The following is a 22,395-nucleotide window of genomic DNA, read 5'->3' as shown; positions in this document are numbered from 1 at the left end:
ATAGAGTGAAATAAGGGAAAAATGAGGTTTGATAACTTACTTTTATCCTTATTCAAAAAACAGAGATAGAAATATGAAAACATTTGTTCAAATACAACGTTATAGCTAATACACACACATTCACACATGTACATTTTAAAACCAGAACAAGATCACCCTAAGGTTAAAGAATTCTGAGGTTATGTATTTCTGAGATTTAAGTTTCAGTTTTATGTATGCTAAAGAATCAACTAAATGATGCAAAACTTCCCAAGTGGGGAACAAAGTAACATTTATTTTACAAAGATTCTGAAATGACAATGTTCTTATTTGCTCACTGGATTTCAAGGGACCTCAATTCTTCGTCTACTAACTTGTATTGTTCTATTCATTTAAATAATCTCTCTTCTCAAAGACAAAACCCTCAGATCACAGGTAATTAAAAGGCTGACTACAACAGAGGTAAATCTGTTTTTCAAATTTAATCTACCAAATGCAAATATACTGCACTTGTGATCTTTTTTTTTTTTTTTCCCACAACTGGTGGTTAATACAAATACTCACCTCTCTAAAATTTCACATCATTGTGCCTATAAACTCAAGATTTCTTCAGTCTATTATTAGAATGATGCTGTTGTATTCTTCAAGACAACACAGAGGGACTACAAAATCATTTAGTAAACAGATGACCACAATTAAAATGACGAGTGACCAAAATGGTAAAGATAAGATGCATCACACATTTTCACAAACAGCCGCTTCAATTAATATATGCCACATTATGTATGCGATTTAAGTATGTACACATATGCCATTTTAATGTGTATACATATAACATAGATACAATGTAAATATATTCATATACCCTTCAACCTGAAAGTTATTTGTAAAAGATGTAACTTGCCCCTGAAAAAAGGATAGAGCATATTTCCTTAAAAACAAAAGTCCCAGAGATAAACATCTACAAAGGTCACATTTATTGAGTCCTATGCCTCTCATTTAATATAAAGTACAAATGAAGAATATGACATCTAAAGTTAAAAACAAAAAGTAATTTTAATAAATCCTTTTAATATCAAAGAAAATCAAATAGTATAGTTGGAAGAATAAAGATTACAGCACTACAGTCTCAAAGAACATCAAATTTAATTAAAAAACAAACAAAATTCAAAACATCAGATATGATCCCAAAAGGGATGTCATCATTTAGCCTGAAACAAATACATTTATCAAAGACAATTTTTATTCTACCAAGGAGCCGAAATGTAAATTTATGTTGAGTCTGTATGAGCTAAGAGCACAGACTGTTTGAATCTGAGTATCAGTTTCACTACTTTCTTTTGGGAAGTTATTTATGCCTTAGTTGCCCCAACAATTCAATGGAAGCAATACTACTGCTCACCTTATAGGGTAGATTTAAGGATTGAATGATTCAATATGTACATATATATATATGGTATCTGGTCCATATAAGCATTATATAAATGATTTATTACAGTTGTTTGCATATATAGGGTATTTACAATTCCCTAATTATTGTGCCAAGCCATTTACTTCTATTTATCTCAATTAATCCTCCAACAACCTCTGGGTTAGGTACTATTGACTATGGTTATTTTACAGATAAAGAAACCAAACCACAGAGAACATAAAGGCAGAATTCCCAAATAACAGAAACAGGTTTTAAATCAGGTGGCTGGCTATAAATACCCATTTTTAATTGGTCATTATACTGAAGTGGGTTGCCATTGCCTTCTCCAATATAAAACTGTTTCCCAAAATGTAGAAAGACTCTGAAATTTAATAATATTTAGGCTTTTCACATAAATTTATCAGGTTTGCTTTAAAAATATCCAATGTAAAATATCATGCTGAAGAAGGAATAAAATGGGATAAGTTTTTCACATACAAGATTCACTTTAATTAGAAGTATCTATTTCATTAAATTCTTTTGTTAAAGAAGAAACATATTCAGTGACAGGTGTTCAAGATGGTATGGCAGGCTTTATTTAGGACCATCATGACAGATTTAGGAACCACTGCATTGGGATTTTATACTGGGGCAGAAAGACTGGGTTAAACTCTGAATACAGTATGGCCAAGACGGAATTTATAGAAAAAGTACATGGTGGGGATCAATGGATAGAAAATTAATAAGTGGAAATATCAGTGCTAAGGGGGTTTTGGCTAAACTGACCTGAATGAATTTTTTCTTAAGATATGCCTGGGTGATCAGAATGGTAGAGACTGAGGAACCGGATCAGATACCTAGGGTGATCAGACATCAAGGGTGAGAGGTTCTGCTTAAACTGACTGAGCAGGGTTCCTGCTAAAACTGGACATTATAAGGAAACATACAGATGAACTTCGGAGAAAGTTCAGTAACCTGACTAAAGTTTGTTCCAGCAAAGAATCTTTATTGCCTTTAGCACATTAAAAAAATTTTTTTGCAGAAAAAACAACAAAAACTAATTTTATTAAATCAAACACATGTAAAAATAATATTAAGATTAAAAAATGGATTAGGAAAGGAATAGGCTATGCAGAACAAGTGACAAGAGAATATTTGCAGTGGTTTTCTGAGGGTGAGGGTGAGTGTGGGATATGGGATACATGGCATATGGAATCTTCCTCCAACCAGGGATCAAACCCATGACACCTGCATTTGGAGTGCAGAGTCTTAACCACTGGACCACTGGGGAAGCCCATAAGAGTAATATGAAGATGAAAAAAATGGATCAGGAAAGTAACAGGCTATGAAGAACCAGTGACAAGAGAATATTTGCAGGAGTTGTCTGAGGGCAGGGTGGGAGTTAGGATTGACAGTAAATAGGCAGAGCACTTTTTGAGGTAATGGAAAATTTTCTAAAATGGCACTCTATTGATAGCTGAACAGTTCTATACATTTATTAAAAATTGTAACAGTCTACATATAAAATGGCTGAATTTGTACAGTATGAAAATTAAATCTCAATATAGTTATTTTTAAAAAGAAAAAATATTTGCTCTTTATCAAAGGAAGTAGGTTGTAGCAAGGGAACTGACTTATTTTCCAGTCTCTTTAGCTAAATGAGAGAAAAGGCAACAAGAATGACTTCTGCTCTAAGAGACTTAATCAAAAAATATATATATTCTACATAGTTAAAGGATAGTCTAGAAAGAGATTCTGAAAGTATGTGTTTACAGGAGAGCCTGTGAGGAAATGTAATTTAGTATAGGTTTGGGAACTTGTAACATCACATATGATTATCAGAGGTAGTCTGTTAGAGCTCAGAGATGATATAGCCTGACATCTTTTCTATTCAAATAAAAAAACAGAGACCCTCTGAGATTCAGCAACTTGCTAGAATTGGTAAGAGACAAGCTTGGACTAACTGAGGTCTAATTCTCAGTGAAGTAATCATAGTCAATCAGAAATCCTTATTTACCTACCCTTTTTGTTGTTTGCTACAAGTATATACTATTTTAAAGTTTGTTTTTAATAAATAAAAATGAAAAAACAAATCAATTAAGACCTAAAGAAAAGTCTTTGCTCTCAAAGAGATGACAGTGTTTCAGTGTATAAGGCTGAAATGCATACAGACTTAGCAGTGTATCAGTTAATAATTTAACAAAAATTTACTCTGATTAATTTTCTGTGCCATATTGTAGAAGACTATGAGAATCATCATGAATAAATGGAAGGCCTCACTTAATCTAGTGAAAAAAGTAATTCATAGATAATTTCCAAGGAATTGGATAATAGCATGATGTGGGATTTTATGTGGATCCCAAGGTCAATCAAAGTAAGAAAAACATCATTATGGGATCATATACGTCTGGAAGGATACATGAAAGAAGTAAATACTGAGACCTAGTCTTAGAAGAAAGAGAATATGGTCTGAAATAGTATAGGAAGCAGGGAAGTCTCAAGCAAACAGTTGTAGTGCCCATCCAAAAGATCAGCATACTCAAGAAAAGAAGCACTGACAACGGAAATAAAATCAATAAATTGCTTGAAAAACACAGCTTACCATAACTAACGTAAGACAAAAGAAAAAGTTTTCAATAGCTCTATTATCTAAATATTTTAAAAATCGAGGGACTTCCCTGGTGGTCTAGTGGTCAAGACTCTGTCCTTCCAATGGAGTGGGTGTGGGTTCAATCCCTAGTTGGGTTACTAGGACCCCCACAAGCTGCATGGGGCAGTCAAGAAATAAAAAGTAATAATAAATAAGTAAAGATTTTTTAATATGAAATTAATTACCAAAAACATCCCAACAAAGAAAATTCTAGTCCAGAATGGGAGAAAATAATAGCAAATGAAACAACTGACAAAGGATTAATCTCCAAAATACACAAGCAGCTCATTCAACTCAATATCAGAAAAACAAACAACCCAATTAAAAAGTGGGCAGAAGACCTAAACAGACATTTCTCCAAGGAAGATATACAGATGGCCAATAAACACATGAAAAGATACTTAACACTGCTCATTATTATAGAAATGCAAATCAATATACAATGAGGTATATCACCTCCCACCAATCAGAATGACCACCATCAAAAAATCTACAAACAATAAATGCTAGGGAGGGTGTATAGAAAACGGAACCCTCTTGTACTGTTGGTGGGAATGTAAATTGATACAGCCTTATCAATGAAAATTGATATGAATACAGTATAGAGATTCCCTAAAAAACTAGGAATAAACTACCATATGACCCAACAATCACACTACTGGGCATATACCCTGAGGAAACCATAAGTGGAAAAGGCACACACACTGCAATGTTCACTGCAGCACTATTTACAAATAACTAGGACATGGAAGCAAACTAGATGTCCATCAACAGATGAATGGATACATAAGCTGTAGTACATATATACAATAGAGTATTAGTCATAAAAAGGAACACATCAGTTCTAAAGCAAAGGATGAACCTAGAGCCTATTATAAAGAGTAAAATAAGTCAGAAAAACAAATATTGTATATTAGCATACATATATAGAATCTAGACAGATAGTACTGATGAACCTATCTGCAACTCAGCAATGGAGACACAGACCTAGAGAACGGACTTGTGGCCACAGTTGAGGAAAGAGGGGGGATGAACAGAGAGGGTAGCCTGGAAAATCCCATGGACGGAGGAGCCTGGTAGGCTGCAGTTCATGAGGTCTCTCAGAGTCGGACACGACTGAGCGACTTCACTTTCACTTTTCACTTTCACGCATTGGAGAAGGAAATGGCAACCCACTCCAGTGGTCTTGCCTGGAGAATCCCAGGGACAGGGGAGCCTGGTGGGCTGCCGTCTATGGGGTCGCACAGAGTCGGACTCGACTGACGCGACTTAGCAGCAGCAGCACCAAAACATGTACCTTACCATATGCAAAACAGATAAGTCAGTGGGAATTTGCTGCATGACACAGAGCACTCAAACCCAGTGTTCTGTGACAATGAAGCTGGTAAGATGGGATGGAAGGTGGCAGGGAGGCTCAAGAAGGAGGGGACGTGGGACATATGTACACCTATCGTTGATTCATGTTGATGTATGGCAGAAACCAACACAATACTGTAAAAGCAATTATTCTCCAATTAAAATTAAATTAAAAAAGAAAGAAAGAAAGAAAACTCTGCTCCAGATGGTTACATTTGAGGAGTTCAATGAAAATTCAATGAAGAAATAAAAATCAATCAATAAATACTTAAAAAAAAAATAGAATACTTTCTAACATCTTCTAGAAGGCCAGTATAACCTGAAAAACAAAATCTGATAAAGACTAAAGAAATTGTAAGAATAATATTTACATGAATAGAGACACAAAACCCTTATCAAAATACTAGCAAATGAAATCCAAAAATACAGCCCAGGAGGGCCTTATCCCAGGATTGTCAAGTTGATACAACTTTTGAGGTCTCCATCCGTGAAGGATGGAAAAGCTAGACGGAAACACTGCTTGTGCACCTACTTGTGCCAAGATCTCCTTATTGAGAGGTCTTAACACTTCTCACCACTGAATCTGTAGTTTTCAATTTCCTAGCCCTTTCCCTTCTTCTTCACTCCAGTCCCTGGGTCCATTAAACAGCAAAAGCCTTCTGATTTTAACCATAATGATCAGCTTGGCTTCTGATCCTGACTGACTACCTTAACACCAGGCAGCTCTCAACACCTGCATAAACAGGTTTTTTTTTTTTTAAATCTTATTTAATAATTTCTTATACAATAGCATCAAAAACATTAAATACTTAGGAATACATTTAATAATAAACATGTAAGACTTCTACAATGCAAACTATATAAACATTGATGAAAAAATAATGGATATCTGAAAATCTGAACAAATGTAAAGATATACCTAGTTCATGCATCAGAAAACAATTCTGTTAATGCTTCCCAATATTAATGCTCCCCAAATTCATCCACATATTCAACACAAAACTAATCAAAATCCCAGTAGGCTTCTTTTGAAACACTGTGGTTAAATATATGTAAGATTTACCATTTTAACCGTTTTTAAGTGTACATTTCAGACACACTAAGTATATTCACACTGTTGTGCAAGCATCACCACCATTTATCACTTTACACAACTTAAACTCTGTACCTATTCAAACACTAACTCCCCAGTCACCCTGCTCCTGGCAACCATGACCCCACTTTCTGTCTCTATGAATTGGACTACTCTTAAGTATCCCGTATTAAGTAGAATCATACAACACTTGTCCTTTTTTGACTGGCTTATTTCAGTCAGCATGAAAGTCTTCAGTGTTCATTCATGTTATAGCATGTATCAGAATTTCCATCCTTTTTATAGTTGAAATATATCCTGAGGGCTTCCCTGGTGGCTCAGTGGTAAAGAATCCACCAGCCAATGCAGGAGACGTAGGTTCGATCCCTGGATCAGGAAGATCCCCTGGAGAAGGAAATGGCAACCCACTTCAGTATTCTTGCCTGGGAAACACCATGAACAGAGAAGCCTGGTGGGCTAGAGTCCATGGCATCGCAAAAAGTGACTTGACTTAGTGACTAAACAATAACAACATGTATATATCATATTTTGTTTATCCATTCATCTATTAATGGACACTTGGTTTGTTTACCCCATTTGACTACTACTAATAATGCTGCCAGGCTTCCCTGGTAGCTCAGCTGGTGAAGAAGCTGCCTGCAATGCAGGAGACTCTCATTCAACTTCTGGGTCGGGAAGATACCCTAGAGAAGGCATAGACTGCCTACTCTGGTATTCTTGGGCTTTGCTGGTGGCTCAGTCGGTAAAGAATCTACCTGCAACGCAGGAGACCTGGGTTGGGAAGATCCCCTGGAGGAAGGCATTGCAACACACTCCAGTATTCTTGCCTGGAGAATCCTCATGGACAGAGGAGCCTGTTGGGCTGCAGTCCATGGGGTCACAAACAGTCAGACACGACTGAGCGACTAAGCACACAGCAATAATGCTACCATGAATATGAATGTATATCTCTTTAAGCTCCTGCTTTCAATTCTTTGGGGTATACACTCTCTAGAAGTGAAATTTCTTTTTCTCCACATCCTCCTCCAAACTTGTTATTTTTGTTTGTTTGATAATAGTCATTCTAATGGGTTTGAAGCAGTATCTCATTGTGGTTTTGCTTTGAATTTCACTAATGATTAATGTATAGCATCTTTTCATATGCTTAATAACTAGAGAATTTCTTTGGAGAAATGTCTGTTCAAGTCTTTTGCTCATTTTTAATCAGTTTTTTTCATTGTTGTAAATGATTTGTTGTTCTTTTTACACTCTTGATATCAATCTCTCATTGGATGCATGATTTGCAAATATTTTCTCACACTTTGTTGGTTGCCTTTTCACTCTGTTGGTAATTTCCTTTGACACAGACATTTCTAATTTTGAATGAAGTCTAATGTATATTTTTGTTGTTGTTGCTGGCCCGTGCTTTTTTTGGTATCATATCCAGGCTTTTTTCCTTTTAATAAAAATGGAAAGCTCTTTCTGACACTCATATGAAAATGCAAAGGATCCCAAATAACAAATAAGCTTACGATAAGACCTCAATAATCCAGACATTAGTACTGGCCTAGAAGTATGTACATAGCTTGATGGAACAGAATACAAAGTCTAGAAACTGACCCTCATTTAAAAAGTCAATTAATATTTAACAATGAAACCAAAGCAACTTAATGTAGAAAGGAAATGCTTGCTAGAAATTTGTTAGAAAATTGGTGCTAGAAAACTAGAAATCCACATGGGATAATAAACAAACCTTCCTTAACTATACCTGAAGTTAAACAAAAATTAACTTCAGATGAACCACACAATCTCAGTATAAAAGATAGATCATAAAGCTTTTAGAAGAACACAAAGATAATTTTTGTGACCTGGACCTAAGCAAAGACTTCTGAGATAGGACACAAAGGCATTAATCATAAAATAAAAAGTTGCTAAACTGAACTTAGTAAAATTAGTAATTTCTGTTCTCTAATACCATTAAAAAATGAATAAGCAGGCCATAGATAAAGACTGTATGTCTGAAAAACATGTATTTGCAAAATAGAGTATATTAAAAACTCATATAAACTCAATACTAAACATACAACCCAATTTTTTTTTTTAATGAGCAAAATAATTAGCTCACAAAGGAAGATATACAAGCAGCCAGGGAGCATATAAAAATGTGCTCAACATTATTATACATCAGAGTAATGCAAACTGAACCCAGAGTGCAATTCCCTCACACATTCATTAAAATGGCTGAAATCAAATAAAACTAAACATACCATTTATATGTTCTACAAGAGGTAACTTCTAGGGGAAAAAAATACAGTGGTTACCTTTGAGAAGAGGGAATGACTAGCAAAGGGCACAGCTCTTCAGAGTGATAAAAACTGTTCTACATCTTAATAGAAATGGGGGTTACATAAGCACATCATAAAAAATTTTATTACATGCTTTTCTTAAAATTCAGCAATTTATTCATTTAACATTTATGCATTTCACTGTTTGTAACTTTAACCACACACACACACGTACACAAGCAACTACTGAACTTAATAGATTTATTTTTGCAGTGGTTGGGGCTGGCAATTCTGAAACTACTTCCTATATATTCTAAGCTTGAGCGAATAGGAAAATATATTGTCCTGAAACCTAAACTGGATAAGACAATTTATGAATACATTTTTATATTTCTATGAAATATTTCTGTGAAATATTTCAATTTTTATAGAAATGTTTCTATGAAACTGTTTCATCTCGTTTCATCATTAATTCAGAATTTATAATCTTTGGGAAGCTTAATTATTGTTTCTCTAAGTAGTTTACAGAGTCTGGATTTAAAAACACTGAACAAATCACATGTAACTAGACTTCTATACAGATACAGCCATTTTTCTTGAATTTTAATGTCTGTTGTTTACATCAAAATTATTAAGATCATATTTTGTCAAAATATTTTTAAAAATATATCAGATAGGGTGACACATAATGAAACTTTAAATAGTTGCAATGTTTGCATTTTTCCTACTTATCTTTGATTACAAAGTGAAAGTCGCCCAGTCGTGTCCGACTCTTTGCGACCCCATGGACTATAGCCTGCTAGGCTCCTCTGTCCATGGAATTTTCCAGGCAAGAATACTGGGGGGGTTGCCATTTCCTTCTCCAATCTTTGATTACAAATAGAAAGAAAAATATCTTTGTTAATCAGTGCTCAGGCTAATTTCTTTATACATTCTAGCATTATTCATATATTAAATGCTGGCATTCTTATAGAGTTTTAATTCTGGTATTAAGCTGATTGAATTTTTTTTAAGTTAATAAAAATAAGTAACCAGGTCTTCAAAAATTATAATAAACTTTCAAAACTAAAGTAGACCTCACTAGGTTTTTTTTTAACATCAAAAAGCTTAAAAATCAATTGTTAAACAAAATGAAAATTTAGAAATATTTTCTCAAAATATGGATATAATGATGTTAAACTCTCCAGAATATGACAGAAGTTTCTGAATTCTATTCAATTTTAATTTTACTTATGCATTAGGTGATCTTGTTTGGTATTCATATCAGAATTCCTTGAAAATCTGTTTCTATAAACTATTTCTTATTATGGTTATTCAAAAAGTAAATGTAAAAGTTTTTTAAGCAGTTAAAAAACCTAAGAAAAGGAAATTTCAAGTCATAATTATACTCCTCTGTTTAAATTTTCAAATAATTGCGAGTGCTTCATTAGTTTGTATTTAGAACGCTTACACTTACCTTCCCTTTTGTTTTTTTTTTTAATTTTTTTTTTATTTTTAAACTTTACATAACTGTATTAGTTTTGCCAAATATCAAAATGAATCCGCCACAGGTATACATGTGTTCCCCATCCTGAACCCTCCTCCCTCCTCCCTCCCCATTACCTTCCCTTTTGATGTGAATCTTGTTAAAGAATTAGCACATTTCCTCAGGCTATGAGTTATAGGAAGTCTATATGTCTTTCAACATCTTGATATGCTACTGTATCTTTGCCTTTTATGTAAAATTAGATTTTTATATCAGGTTTTTGATAATATTTTAAGCCTATTTTATATTAAAAATAAAAATTAGGAAGATTTAATATCGGGCCAATGATTCCGTAATGCAACCTCCTATGAGGTGTGTAAGCCATCAACTACCACAGGGAGGCGCTCTTTGCTCAGTGACTTGGAGTAAGAAGAGGCGAGCTATAAGGATATGTAAAACAGACACTGTGCCTTCCAGACGGCCATACTTGCAAGAGAGGAAAGTCAAGTAATATTACAGCACTAACAGCAGTGAACTCAAAACATTAAAACCTATCCTTGAAACTGTTGGTAAAAATAAGGAATAGAAACAGAAGATTAACCAGAAATGTCTTTGTGCAGGAAGTTTTTAATAATTTAAAATTTATTAGAAGAAAAATCATTTTACAATGTTTCTAATTTATAAATATCCAAATAATATACATTTGCACCATCACTTGACATTCCTACATAAATATGCAAATTTTATCATTAAGACTGATCACTATGTGATAAACTGCATAAGAAATAATAAATTGGAAAGTGTATAATCAAAATAAATCATTCTGAATATTTTAGTCCGTCAGTCAGTTTAGTCGCTCAGTAGTGTCCGACTCTTTGTGACCCCAAGGACTGCAGCACGCCAGGCTTCCCCCATCAACAACTCCTGGACTTTCCTCAAACTCATGTCCGTTGAGTCAGTGACGCCATCCAACCATCTCATCCTCTGTCGTCCCCTTCACCTCCCCACCTTCAATCTTTCCCAGCACGAAGGTCTTTTCAAATGAGTCAGCTATTCACATCAGGTGGCCAAAGTACTGGAGTTTCAGCTTCAGCATCAGTCCTTCCAAAGAATACTCAGGACTGATTTCCAATAGGATGGACTGGTTGGATCTCCTTGCAGTCTAAGGGACTCTCAAGAGTCTTCTCCAACACCACAGTTCAAAAGCATCAATTCTTAGGCACTCACCTTTCCTTATAGTCCAACTCTCATATTGATACATGACTACTGGAAAAACAATAGCCTTGACTAGACGACCTTTGTTGGCAAAGTAATGTCTCTGCTTTTTAATATGCTGTCTAGGCTGCTCATAACTTTTCTCCCAAGGAGTAAGCGTCTTTTAATTTCGTGGCTTCAGTCACCATCTGCAGTGATTTTGGAGCCCAAGAAAGTAAAGTCTGTCACTGTTTCCACTATTTCTCCATCTATTTGCCATGCAGTGATGGGACCAGATGCCATGATCTTCGTTTTCCGAATGTTGAGTTTTAAGCCAACTTTTTCACTCTCCTCTTTCACTTTCATCAAGAGGCTCTTTAGTTCTTCTTCACTTTCTGCCATAAGGGTGGTGTCATCTGCATATCTGAGGTTATTCATATTTCTCCCGGCAATCTTGATCCCAGCTTGTGCTTCTTCCAGCCCAGCGTTTCTCATGATGTACTCTGCATATAACTTAAATAAGCAGGGTGACAATATACAGCCTTGACATACTCCTTTTCCTATTTGTAACCAGCCTGTTATTCCATGTCCAGTTCTAACTGTTGCTTCCTGTCTCGCATACAGATTTCTCAAGAGGCAGGTCACGTGGTCAGATATTCCCATCTCTTTCAGAATTTTCCAGTTTATTGTGATCCACACAGTCAACGGCTTGGCACAGTCAATAAAGCAGAAATAGATAGGAGATACCCCACGCCCAAGGTCAGGAGGGGCAGCTGCACTTGCTGGTCCAGCAGTGAGGAGATACCCCACGTCCAAGGGCAAAGCAGAAGCCCCAGCAAGATGGTAGGAGGGGTGAATATGCATTTAGAATCAAATGCCATTCCCACCAGAGACGCTCAGAGGGTCAAACAAACCATATATGCACCAGGACCCAGGGACCCCACAGAGACTAAGACAGAACTGTGTTTGAGCGTCTGCTGTGGAGGTGCCGGTCGGTGGTGGTCTGCTGCAGGGACAGGGGCTCTGGGTGCAGCAGACTTGGGTATGGCATAAGCCCTCTTGGAGGAGGTTGTCATTAACCCCACCATAGAGCTGCCAGGACTGGGAAATAGACTCTTGGAGGGCACAACAGAAACCTGTACACCAGGACCCAGAAGAAAGGAGCAGTGACACCACAGGAGACTGCCCCGGACTTGCCTGTGGGTGTCTGGGTATCTCTGGCAGAGGTGTGGGTCAGGTGGCCTGCTGCAGGATTGGGGGCACTGAGTGTAGCAGTACATGCAATGGATCTTTTGAGGGAGGTCACCTCTACCTTCATTGCCTCTATCACAGTTTGGCCCCAGGTAAATACAGGGAGGGAACAGAGTTCCACCCATCAACAGAAAATTGGATTAACGATTTACTGAGCCCTGCCAGTCAGAACAAGACCCAGTTTCCCCCTCAGTCAGTCTCTCCCATCAGGAAGCTTCCATAAGCCTCTTATCCTTATTGATCCGAGGGTAGACAGACTGAAAACCACAATCACAGAAAACTAACCAATCTAATCACATGGACCACTGCCTTGTCTAACTCAATGAAACTATGAGCCAGGCCATGTAGGGCCACCCAAGACAGACAGGTCATGGTGGGGAGTTCTAACAAAATGTGGTCCACTGCAGAAGGGAATGGCAAACCACTTCAGTATTCTTGCCTTGAGAACCCCATGAACAGTATGAAATATTTTAGGCAATCTATCAAATGTAATCAATTATTCCTAAGAGAAATGAAACTTAGTTTTATTTTTTTAAGTACTTTAAAACAACCTATTAGTATTTAAAGTGATCTTACGTTCTGTGAACATAGAGTTATAAATAAGATCTGCTCTTAGTCTAGCCAAATCTCTGGGGAATAAAACACCCCTTACTATGACCCAGGCAATCTATAAACCTCCAATAAGCTAAAACAGGAAAGGTAATTATAAATTGAAAAATCTGAATTATCACAGAGACCAATATTTGAAATAATTGATAAATATGAATTTGTGTTTGTGTTCCTAGTAACTTATGATAACATCAAATTGTTTTGAGGATGGCACTCAGAAGCTAGATGTTTAAAATGCCAAATAAATAAAAGTGCTAATAACAGTGTTAACAGACCAAATAAACATCCTAACCCTGTAACCAAAATGGTTCAATACTTATATAATTTGCCATATACTCAAATAAGGAAGAGCATATAGTAAACAGTTAATGGTATAGACTTAGCTATAAAAATAAAACAGCTGCACAGATCACTTCCTACCCTCAATGCTTCTAAGTAATGGCCACAATACAAGATAAAACTAAAGATGTTATTTAAGAGGACTAATGGATTTTAAGGATCTTAGTTTTAGGAGACCTTTTTCCTCTCTCCTATCTCCCATTAAGCAATAAAATGTGTCCCACTGAGTTTAAAATTTGAAGCCTAAAATTTTGGTCTTATTCCTAATTTGATAGTTTGATAAAGATGTGTAGAGAACAAAAGCCAACCTACCTCTAAAATCTATCTTTTGAAAATAAAACATGTTCAAGAAGAATAATCACTTTATTTCTACTTTTACATTAATATATCAACTAACATTTCAAATTTGTGATTCCTAGTCCTTTACCTAAAGCACAGAAAAAAACCACTGCTCTTTAGTGACATGAAAGTAATCCTCCTTTATTAAGTCTTTTAAACATTTTATCATATACTGAGTGAACAATTTGTTCTAGGAACAAATTAGAATACTAAATGTTTTTAAATTAATTCAGCAAAGAATAATCGGTCACTACTCATATGGCAGTCACTCATTTGCCACGCATTTACTGAGAATTAAATGTCCCAGGAAGTGAGGAAGCAAAACCAAGTAAGATATCACTAAGAGCTCAGAAGTACCTCCAACAAGGAACATTCAGAGCAAAAAGATAAATATCCCCAAAGACCTCATAATTTGAAGACAGTTTCAATCTGCCCTTTAGCATTTAACTGCACTAAATAACACAGAGAAATATATTTTCAATAGGAAACTTTCCAGTTAAATTTTAATTAAGTTTAAAAAATAGATTGCAAAAAAGGAAGAACTATTTTTTTAATCAATATAATAATGTAAACCCATTTTCATCCTTAAGACACTGATAACTTTCATATTTCCCATGTTTAGAAGAAATAGTTGGTCAAATCATTTTAGGGACCATGTTTCAACAAATTCAAATTTTTTGTCTCCCTTATTGCAAGAATAATCATATACAAAAACAGGACAAGCACACTCTAAAAGGTAAAAAAATACGCATTAGTATTATTAATGTAACATATTTACCAACTAGAACCCTTATTTCAGAGCACACATACATGTATTCTTTGAATAACTAAGTATTAATAATACCACTGCCCTACTATCTTATACAGAATAACTCACAAAGCTTATAAAGCATGATTGTGATCATGTACAAGAGAGGAAAAAACCAAGACAAAGAAATTCTAAATTACTTGTCAAAGACCTGAGAAAACTTAAAAGGCAAAACAGAAAATAACATTTGGAACCTACTATTACAGGTAACTGACAAATTGAATGCAACTTTCTCATGATATTAAAAAAAAATACATGTAAATTAACATATACACATTTACAAATAATTGAAAAAGCCAGGAACATCATAAGAATTTTTTATATAGCCTGAATTACATAGAGAAGTGTGGTTTCAAAATCAAAGCTGCTAAACAGCCGATTCCAGTGAGTCATGTACATTAGTTCAAAGGAACCTGAGAAAATACAGTATATTCAATATAATATTAGTAATTAAATTATGACCCAAGAAGTTTGATTTTATAAGAAGACTTAATAAACATATATAGTAAGTAATATGATCAAGCACTGAAATATATCTTCAGGGAAAAAAAGGTTAATTAAAATGTCTTAAAAGTAAAGTTAAAAAAATAGCATGTGTACATAATATTTAAGATGCAACTTAATCATAAAAGTGTGGGTTTTGGGGAGAGGGGTTTGCAAACAATAATGGTACCATTACAAAATAAAAGAGATCTTAGGGGAAATGGTAGGTATTGGCTTATAAGCATACCTCTTGAAACACATGAAATTCTACATAAAATTCTTCTTTAACCCAAGAGCAATGTGTTTAACCTAAATGTGTGTGTGTGTGTGTGTGTGTGTGTGTATAAAATATAGATAAAATATATATGTGTTTTTAAAGAACAATCACATTATAACTATAAAACATTTTATGGCAAGGCTTTATATCCAGCTTATTTTGTTCTCAGAGCATTATTAATATATAATGTTTATAAAACATTTAATTCCCTCTTCATTACCTCTAAAATCTTTGCAGAAAATCTGATATTATCTTCTTAACAAGGCAAAACTAAGGAAGAAGATTTGTATATCCATCATTTCTCAAGTAACAAAAATATCTTTACCTTCCAGAAGACTTTCACAAAAATCCGACACTGGAATGTTATAATAATGCAAGTGAGGATGAAAATTTTATAATAGGAACTGATTAAATAAATGAGAGGAAAGGCTAATAGATAAAAATGTTTATCAAGAATCAAAGAAAGGTGATACCTATTTTTTATTTTTTAAGACAACTATAAAACAATGTCCTGGAGATACTCTTGTTATAAAGTGGTTTTTAAGATGAAAATTGTATTTACTTCTTAGGTTCTTTTTTTTCAAATGTATCACCAAATAATTTAAAATAAAAACCTGACAAAAACATGTAGAGTCTATACAAAAAGTCCTGCATCAGCCTACTATTTTAAGAAAATAAATAGGAGTAGATATTTACATAGATTTTAATAGTTATAAAAAGAATAACCAGCTCTCTTAACTACTGCTTCAAAATGATCATGCCCCACAATGCCACTCTCAATTCTAGACTGAATTTTTGTTCATTATGTAACAGTGCTTTTATGTTTTTTCTTTTATTTATTTGTTGTTTTATGCATTCCAGTATGTTATGCTTATGCTTGGGATTTCTTTTTTTATATAAAACAGAAGATCATGTTGTGATGAGAATTATTCATGGGTCTCTTCTGATACTAGAACTAATTTACCCCAAACTTAAATAAGCTTAATCTCCAGGAAAGCTCTCATGATATTCTACATAAACTATTTCAAAAAACAGTTGTTTAATATTACACACTTTTTCAAGTTTGCTGAAGCACTCTGTATTTCTTCACTGGAATTTATACTTTTTCTTTTTCTACCTCAATGACGGCATAAAGTCGTGAAATTTAAAACCACATGCCTCTAATTTAAGAAATTAAAACAAGCAAATTATACCTCTAGTGACAAACAAATGACATCATTTTGGAAGCAAATATTTAAAATCTTATAAAGGTATTAATACACATTAATAATTTTTGAATCATTTAATTTCTATGCCATGAGTTAGTCAGGGGTTTATCAAAAGACAATTTTTGAAGGAAACCAGAAAGTGTTCCCATAACATACTAAAAAATTCTTTGTGTCACTGTCCTTTGAAAGAGGATACCTCTTTTTAGATAAGATCTCCTTTTTCTTGCCCACCCACTGCTTCATCTCACTGAAAGCTTTGCGCAATTTCATCATCTCAGCAAGAGAGGCAAATGGCTAAAATTAGCAGTCTCTGGACCCTCAGGAATAGCCACTATGCCATATCACCTGTGATTCCTGATTAGAATTATGTCTGATTAAAAAAAAAAAAAAAAGTAACAAAACAAAGAAACAAGAAAACAAAACAGAAAACAAAAAATGTCTAACTAGGCCATCTTTTCACCTTTCTTTATTTCATAAGAGAGAAGCATTTAACACATTTTTTTTGAAAAATGATAAAGTACTAACAAAGCTCGTGTCAACATTACTGCTAAAAAACTTATCAACTTTTATATGCTAACAAAACTCAGTAATTTTACTGCTTTATGAGATAAAACATAATAACCTTAGCGCAAAGAGTTTAGATCAAATTATTTTTGTGGCCTCTATCTATAGGACACAGTCAACTTCTCATGTCAAGGGAAAATTAATTCTCTTTTGTTCAAAATCCAGATTATCACTCTTAACTATATCTAAATCCAGAGAATAACCATGTGTAGCACATTGGATGAAATTTGTTTCTGAAGTACTTTTTTCACTAAATAAGATTTTAAGAAAGGTCCTATACTGTGATTTTTTCCCCCCATTTTATCTGCGATGAGAAAATGATTAGGATGGAACCTTAATCCCCTAAAGTCTCAGCATCCAGCTTACCTGACAAGATTTTCATTGTCTCCAGTTCCCTTGCAAGTTGCACATTCAGTTCGTAAATCTTCAGCCTTGGGCTTCTTTTGTAACACAGACTGCCTCTGTCTTCTCTCTCTAGGAACTCTTTCCTGTCATACAAGGAAGAAACAAAATATAAAATCAGGATACGAGGAAAACAGATATAATTTTAAGCAAGGAAGTTTCTCAAAGTTTAGACTATGCAAAATATGCTTAACTTATTCCAACCTCATGTTTTTCTTCCTCAGGAATGAAGCTTCGTTTTCGTCCTCTGGTTCTCTAAAAAAAGAAAGAAAGAAAGAAAGAAAAATCCACAAAAATATCCAATGTTTAATTAACAGTAAAAATAAATTTTTACTGCTTACGTTAAGCACTTGGAAAGTTAGCAGCATTTCTAATTAATGCAGTACTGCTCTATTACACTTTGTTACAATTTATATCATAGGAAAAAAACATGACAAATTAAGTACAGCCTACAGTAACAGTGCTTTACTTTTAAATAACAGATATCTTCTATAGGACATTTCATCCCAAAACAATGAATTTCACCTTTTTCTCAAGCGCACATGGAACCTTCTCCAGGATAGATCACATCCTGGGCCAAAAAGCTAGCCTTGGTAAATTCAAAAAAATAGAAATCATTCCAAGCATCTTTTCTGACCACAACGCAGTAAGATTAGATCTCAATTACAAGAGAAAAACTATTAAAAATTCCAACATATGGAGGCTGAACAACACGATGCTGAATAACCAACAAATCACAGAAGAAATCAAAAAAGAAATCAAAATTTGCATAGAAACGAATGAAAATGAAAACACAACAACCCAAAACCTGTGGGACACGGTAAAAGCAGTCCTAAGGGGAAAGTTCATAGCAATACAGGCACACCTCAAGAAACAAGAAAAATGTCAAATAAATAACCTAACTCTACACCTAAAGCAACTAGAAAAGGAAGAAATGAAGAACCCTAGGGTTAGTAGAAGGAAAGAAATCTTAAAACTTAGAGCAGAAATAAATGCAAAAGAAACAAAAGAGATCATAGTAAAAATCAACAAAACCAAAAGCTGGTTTTTTGAAAGGATAAATAAAATTGACAAACCATTAGCCAGACTCATCAAGAAACAAAGGGAGAAAAATCAAATCAATAAAATTAGAAATGAAAATGGAGAGATCACAACAGACAACACAGAAATACAAAGGATCATAAGAGAGTACTATCAACAATTATATGCCAATAAAATGGACAACGTGGAAGAAATGGACAAATTCTTAGAAAAGTACAACTTTCCAAAACTCGACCAGGAAGAAATAGAAAATCTCAACAGACCCATCACAAGTACGGAAATTGAAACTGTAATCAAAAATCTTCCAGCAAACAAAAGCCCAGGTCCAGACGGTTTCACAGCTGAATTCTACCAAAAATTTAGAGAACAGCTAACACCTATCCTGCTCAAACTCATCCAGAAAACTGCAGAGGATGGTAAACTTCCAAACTCATTCTATGAGGCCACCATCACCCTAATACCAAAACCTGACAAAGATCCCACAAAAAAAGAAAACTACAGGCCAATATCACTGATGAACATAGATGCAAAAATCCTTAACAAAATTCTAGCAATCAGAATCCAACAACACATTAAAAAGATCATACACCATGACCAAGTGGGCTTTATCCCAGGGATGCAAGGATTCTTCAATATCCACAAATCAATCAATGTAATACACCACATTAACAAATTGAAAAATAAAAACCATATGATTATCTCAATAGATGCAGAGAAAGCCTTTGACAAAATTCAACATCCATTTATGATCAAAACTCTCCAGAAAGCAGGAATAGAAGGAACATACCTCAACATAATAAAAGCTATATATGACAAACCCACAGCAAACATTATCCTCAATGGTGAAAAGTTGAAAGCATTTCCTCTAAAGTCAGGAACAAGACATGGGTGCCCACTTTCACCATTACTATTCAACATAGTTTTGGAAGTTTTGGCCACAGCAATCAGAGCAGAAAAAGAAATAAAAGGAATCCAAATTGGAAAAGAAGAAGTAAAGCTCTCACTGTTTGCAGATGACATGATCCTCTATATAGAAAACCCTAAAGACTCCACCAGAAAATTACTAGAACTAATCAATGACTATAGTAAAGTTGCAGGATATAAAATCAACACACAGAAAACACTTGCATTCCTATACACTAATAATGAGAAAACAGAAAGAGAAATTAAGGAAACAATTCCATTCACCACTGCAACAGAAAGAATAAAATACTTAGGAATATATCTACCTAAAGAAACTAAAGACCTATATATAGAAAACTATAAAACACTGGTGAAAGAAATCAAAGAGGACACTAACAGATGGAGAAATATACCATGTTCATGGATTGGAAGAATCAATATAGTGAAAATGAGTATACTACCCAAAGCAATCTATAGATTCAATGCAATCCCTATCAAGCTACCAACGGTATTCTTCACAGAGCTAGAACAAATAATTTCACAATTTGTATGGAAATACAAAAAACCTCGAATAGCCAAAGCGATCTTGAGAAAGAAGAATGGAACTGGAGGAATCAACCTACCTGACTTCAGGCTCTACTACAAAGCCACAGTTATCAAGACAGTATGGTACTGGCACAAAGACAGAAATATAGGTCAATGGAACAAAATAGAAAGCCCAGAGATAAATCCACGCACATATGGACACCTTATCTTTGACAAAGGAGGCAAGAATATACAATGGATTAAAGACAATCTCTTTAACAAGTGGTGCTGGGAAATCTGGTCAACCACTTGTAAAAGAATGAAACTAGAACACTTTCTAACACCATACACAAAAATAAACTCAAAATGGATTAAAGATCTCAACGTAAGACCAGAAACTATAAAACTCCTAGAGGAGAACATAGGCAAAACACTCTCCGACATACACCACAGCAGGATCCTCTATGACCCACATCCCAGAATATTGGAAGTAAAAGCAAAAATAAACAAATGGGACCTAATTAACCTTAAAAGCTTCTGCACATCAAAGGAAACTATTAGCAAGGTGAAAAGGCAGCCTTCAGAATGGGAGAAGATAATAGCAAATGAAGCAACTGACAAACAACTAATCTCAAAAATATACGAGCAACTCCTACAGCTTAACTCCAGAAAAATAAATGACCCAATCAAAAAATGGGCCAAAGAACTAAATAGACATTTCTCCAAAGAAGACATACAGATGGCTAACAAACACATGAAATGATGCCCAACATCACTCATTATCAGAGAAATGCAAATCAAAACCACTATGAGGTACCATTTCACACCAGTCAGAATGGCTGCGATCCAAAAGTCTACAAGCAATAAATGCTGGAGAGGGTGTGGAGAAAAGGGAACCCTCTTGCACTGTTGGTGGGAATGCAAACTAGTACAGCCACTATGGAGAACAGTGTGGAGATTCCTTAAAAAACTGGAAATAGACCTGCCTTATGATCCAGCAATCCCACTGCTGGGCATACACACTGAGGAAACCAGAAGGGAAAGAGACACATGTACCCCAATGTTCATCGCAGCACTGTTTATGATAGCCAGGACATGGAAGCAACCTAGATGTCCATCAGCAGATGAATGGATAAGAAAGCTGTGGTACATATACACAATGGAGTATTACTCAGCCATTAAAAGGAATACATTTGAATCAGTTCTAATGAGGTGGATGAAACTGGAGCCTATTATACAGAGTGAAGTAAGCCAGAAAGAAAAACACCAATACAGTATACTAACGCATATATATGGAATTTAGAAAGATGGTAACAATAACCCTGTGTACGAGACAGCAAAAGAGACACTGATGTATAGAACAGTCTTATGGACTCTGTGAGAGAGGGAGAGGGTGGGAAGATTTGGGAGAATGGCATTGAAACATGTAAAATATCATGTATGAAACGAGTTGCCAGTCCAGGTTCGATGCACGATACTGGATGCTTGGGGCTGGTGCACTGGGACGACCCAGAGGGATGGAATGGGGAGGGAGGAGGGAGGTGGGTTCAGGATGGGGAACACATGTATACCTGTGGCGGATTCATTTTGATATTTGGCAAAACTAATACAATTATGTCAAGTTTAAAAATAAAATAAAATTAAAAAAAAAAGAAAAAAGAAATACATGGGGGAAAAAAAAATAAAATAAAATAAAAATTAAATTAAATTAAAAAAAAAAAGAGTCACATTAACCCAAAAAAATAAATAAATAAATAACAGATATCTGATAAGAAAAATAAGCTACAAAATTAGCTTGAAGATTTATGAACATCATAGATGTCATATTATGATGATTTATGAAGAACATTTAAACTTTCATAACTTATCATGTATGACTGCTAGAGCTAACCCTGGACTCACAATACATCTATTGTATGCCTGTGTGTGTGTGTGTGTATGTTTGTGTGCTGCACAAACACGTCAGAGTAACAAGAATCAACTTTTAACAGCTATGCAACAAGCGGGAGGCAAAGGGCTCAGATGTCTCCCAATCCTGGTTAAAATAAAATGAACTAAAACATGGTACAGGTGGCTTGAGCTTATTTACTTAAAACTCTTGAAACTTATATCCTGTATTTCAGAACACATTTACCATGTGAAAGACAACATTTGTATGTTTTAAAGTAATACAAGTACAATAGTATTTGCAGCCCATATGTTAAAAATCTCGACCCACGTAGCACAGACTCTGG

The 22,395-nt window shown here is 34.8% G+C and overlaps 1 protein-coding gene across 11 annotated transcripts in view; it reads right to left on the bottom strand.

Moving 5' to 3' along the window:
• Positions 1-22,395, bottom strand: part of PHF14 (PHD finger protein 14) — a 196,709-nt gene that overhangs the window by 84,640 nt on the left and 89,674 nt on the right. For 9 of the 11 annotated variants that reach the window (XM_045166355.1, XM_025290903.3, XM_025290904.3 and 6 more), the window contains exons 15-16: positions 17,897-17,947; positions 17,657-17,778 (exon numbers count right to left, since the gene is read on the bottom strand). In XM_045166355.1, the coding sequence (XP_045022290.1) occupies positions 17,657-17,778; positions 17,897-17,947 (173 nt within the window). Of the gene's footprint in view, positions 1-6,845; positions 6,874-13,955; positions 15,172-17,656; positions 17,779-17,896; positions 17,948-22,395 lie in introns of those variants that run through there. The other 2 variants (XM_025290905.3, XM_025290906.3) reach the window with 2 other exon arrangements.

The sequence above is a fragment of the Bubalus bubalis genome, chromosome 8 (genome assembly GCF_019923935.1).
Source record: "Bubalus bubalis isolate 160015118507 breed Murrah chromosome 8, NDDB_SH_1, whole genome shotgun sequence".
Taxonomy (NCBI): domain Eukaryota; kingdom Metazoa; phylum Chordata; class Mammalia; order Artiodactyla; family Bovidae; genus Bubalus; species Bubalus bubalis.
Note: the sequence above shows the minus strand (reverse complement) of the source record. Positions and strands in the feature narration are given on the sequence as shown.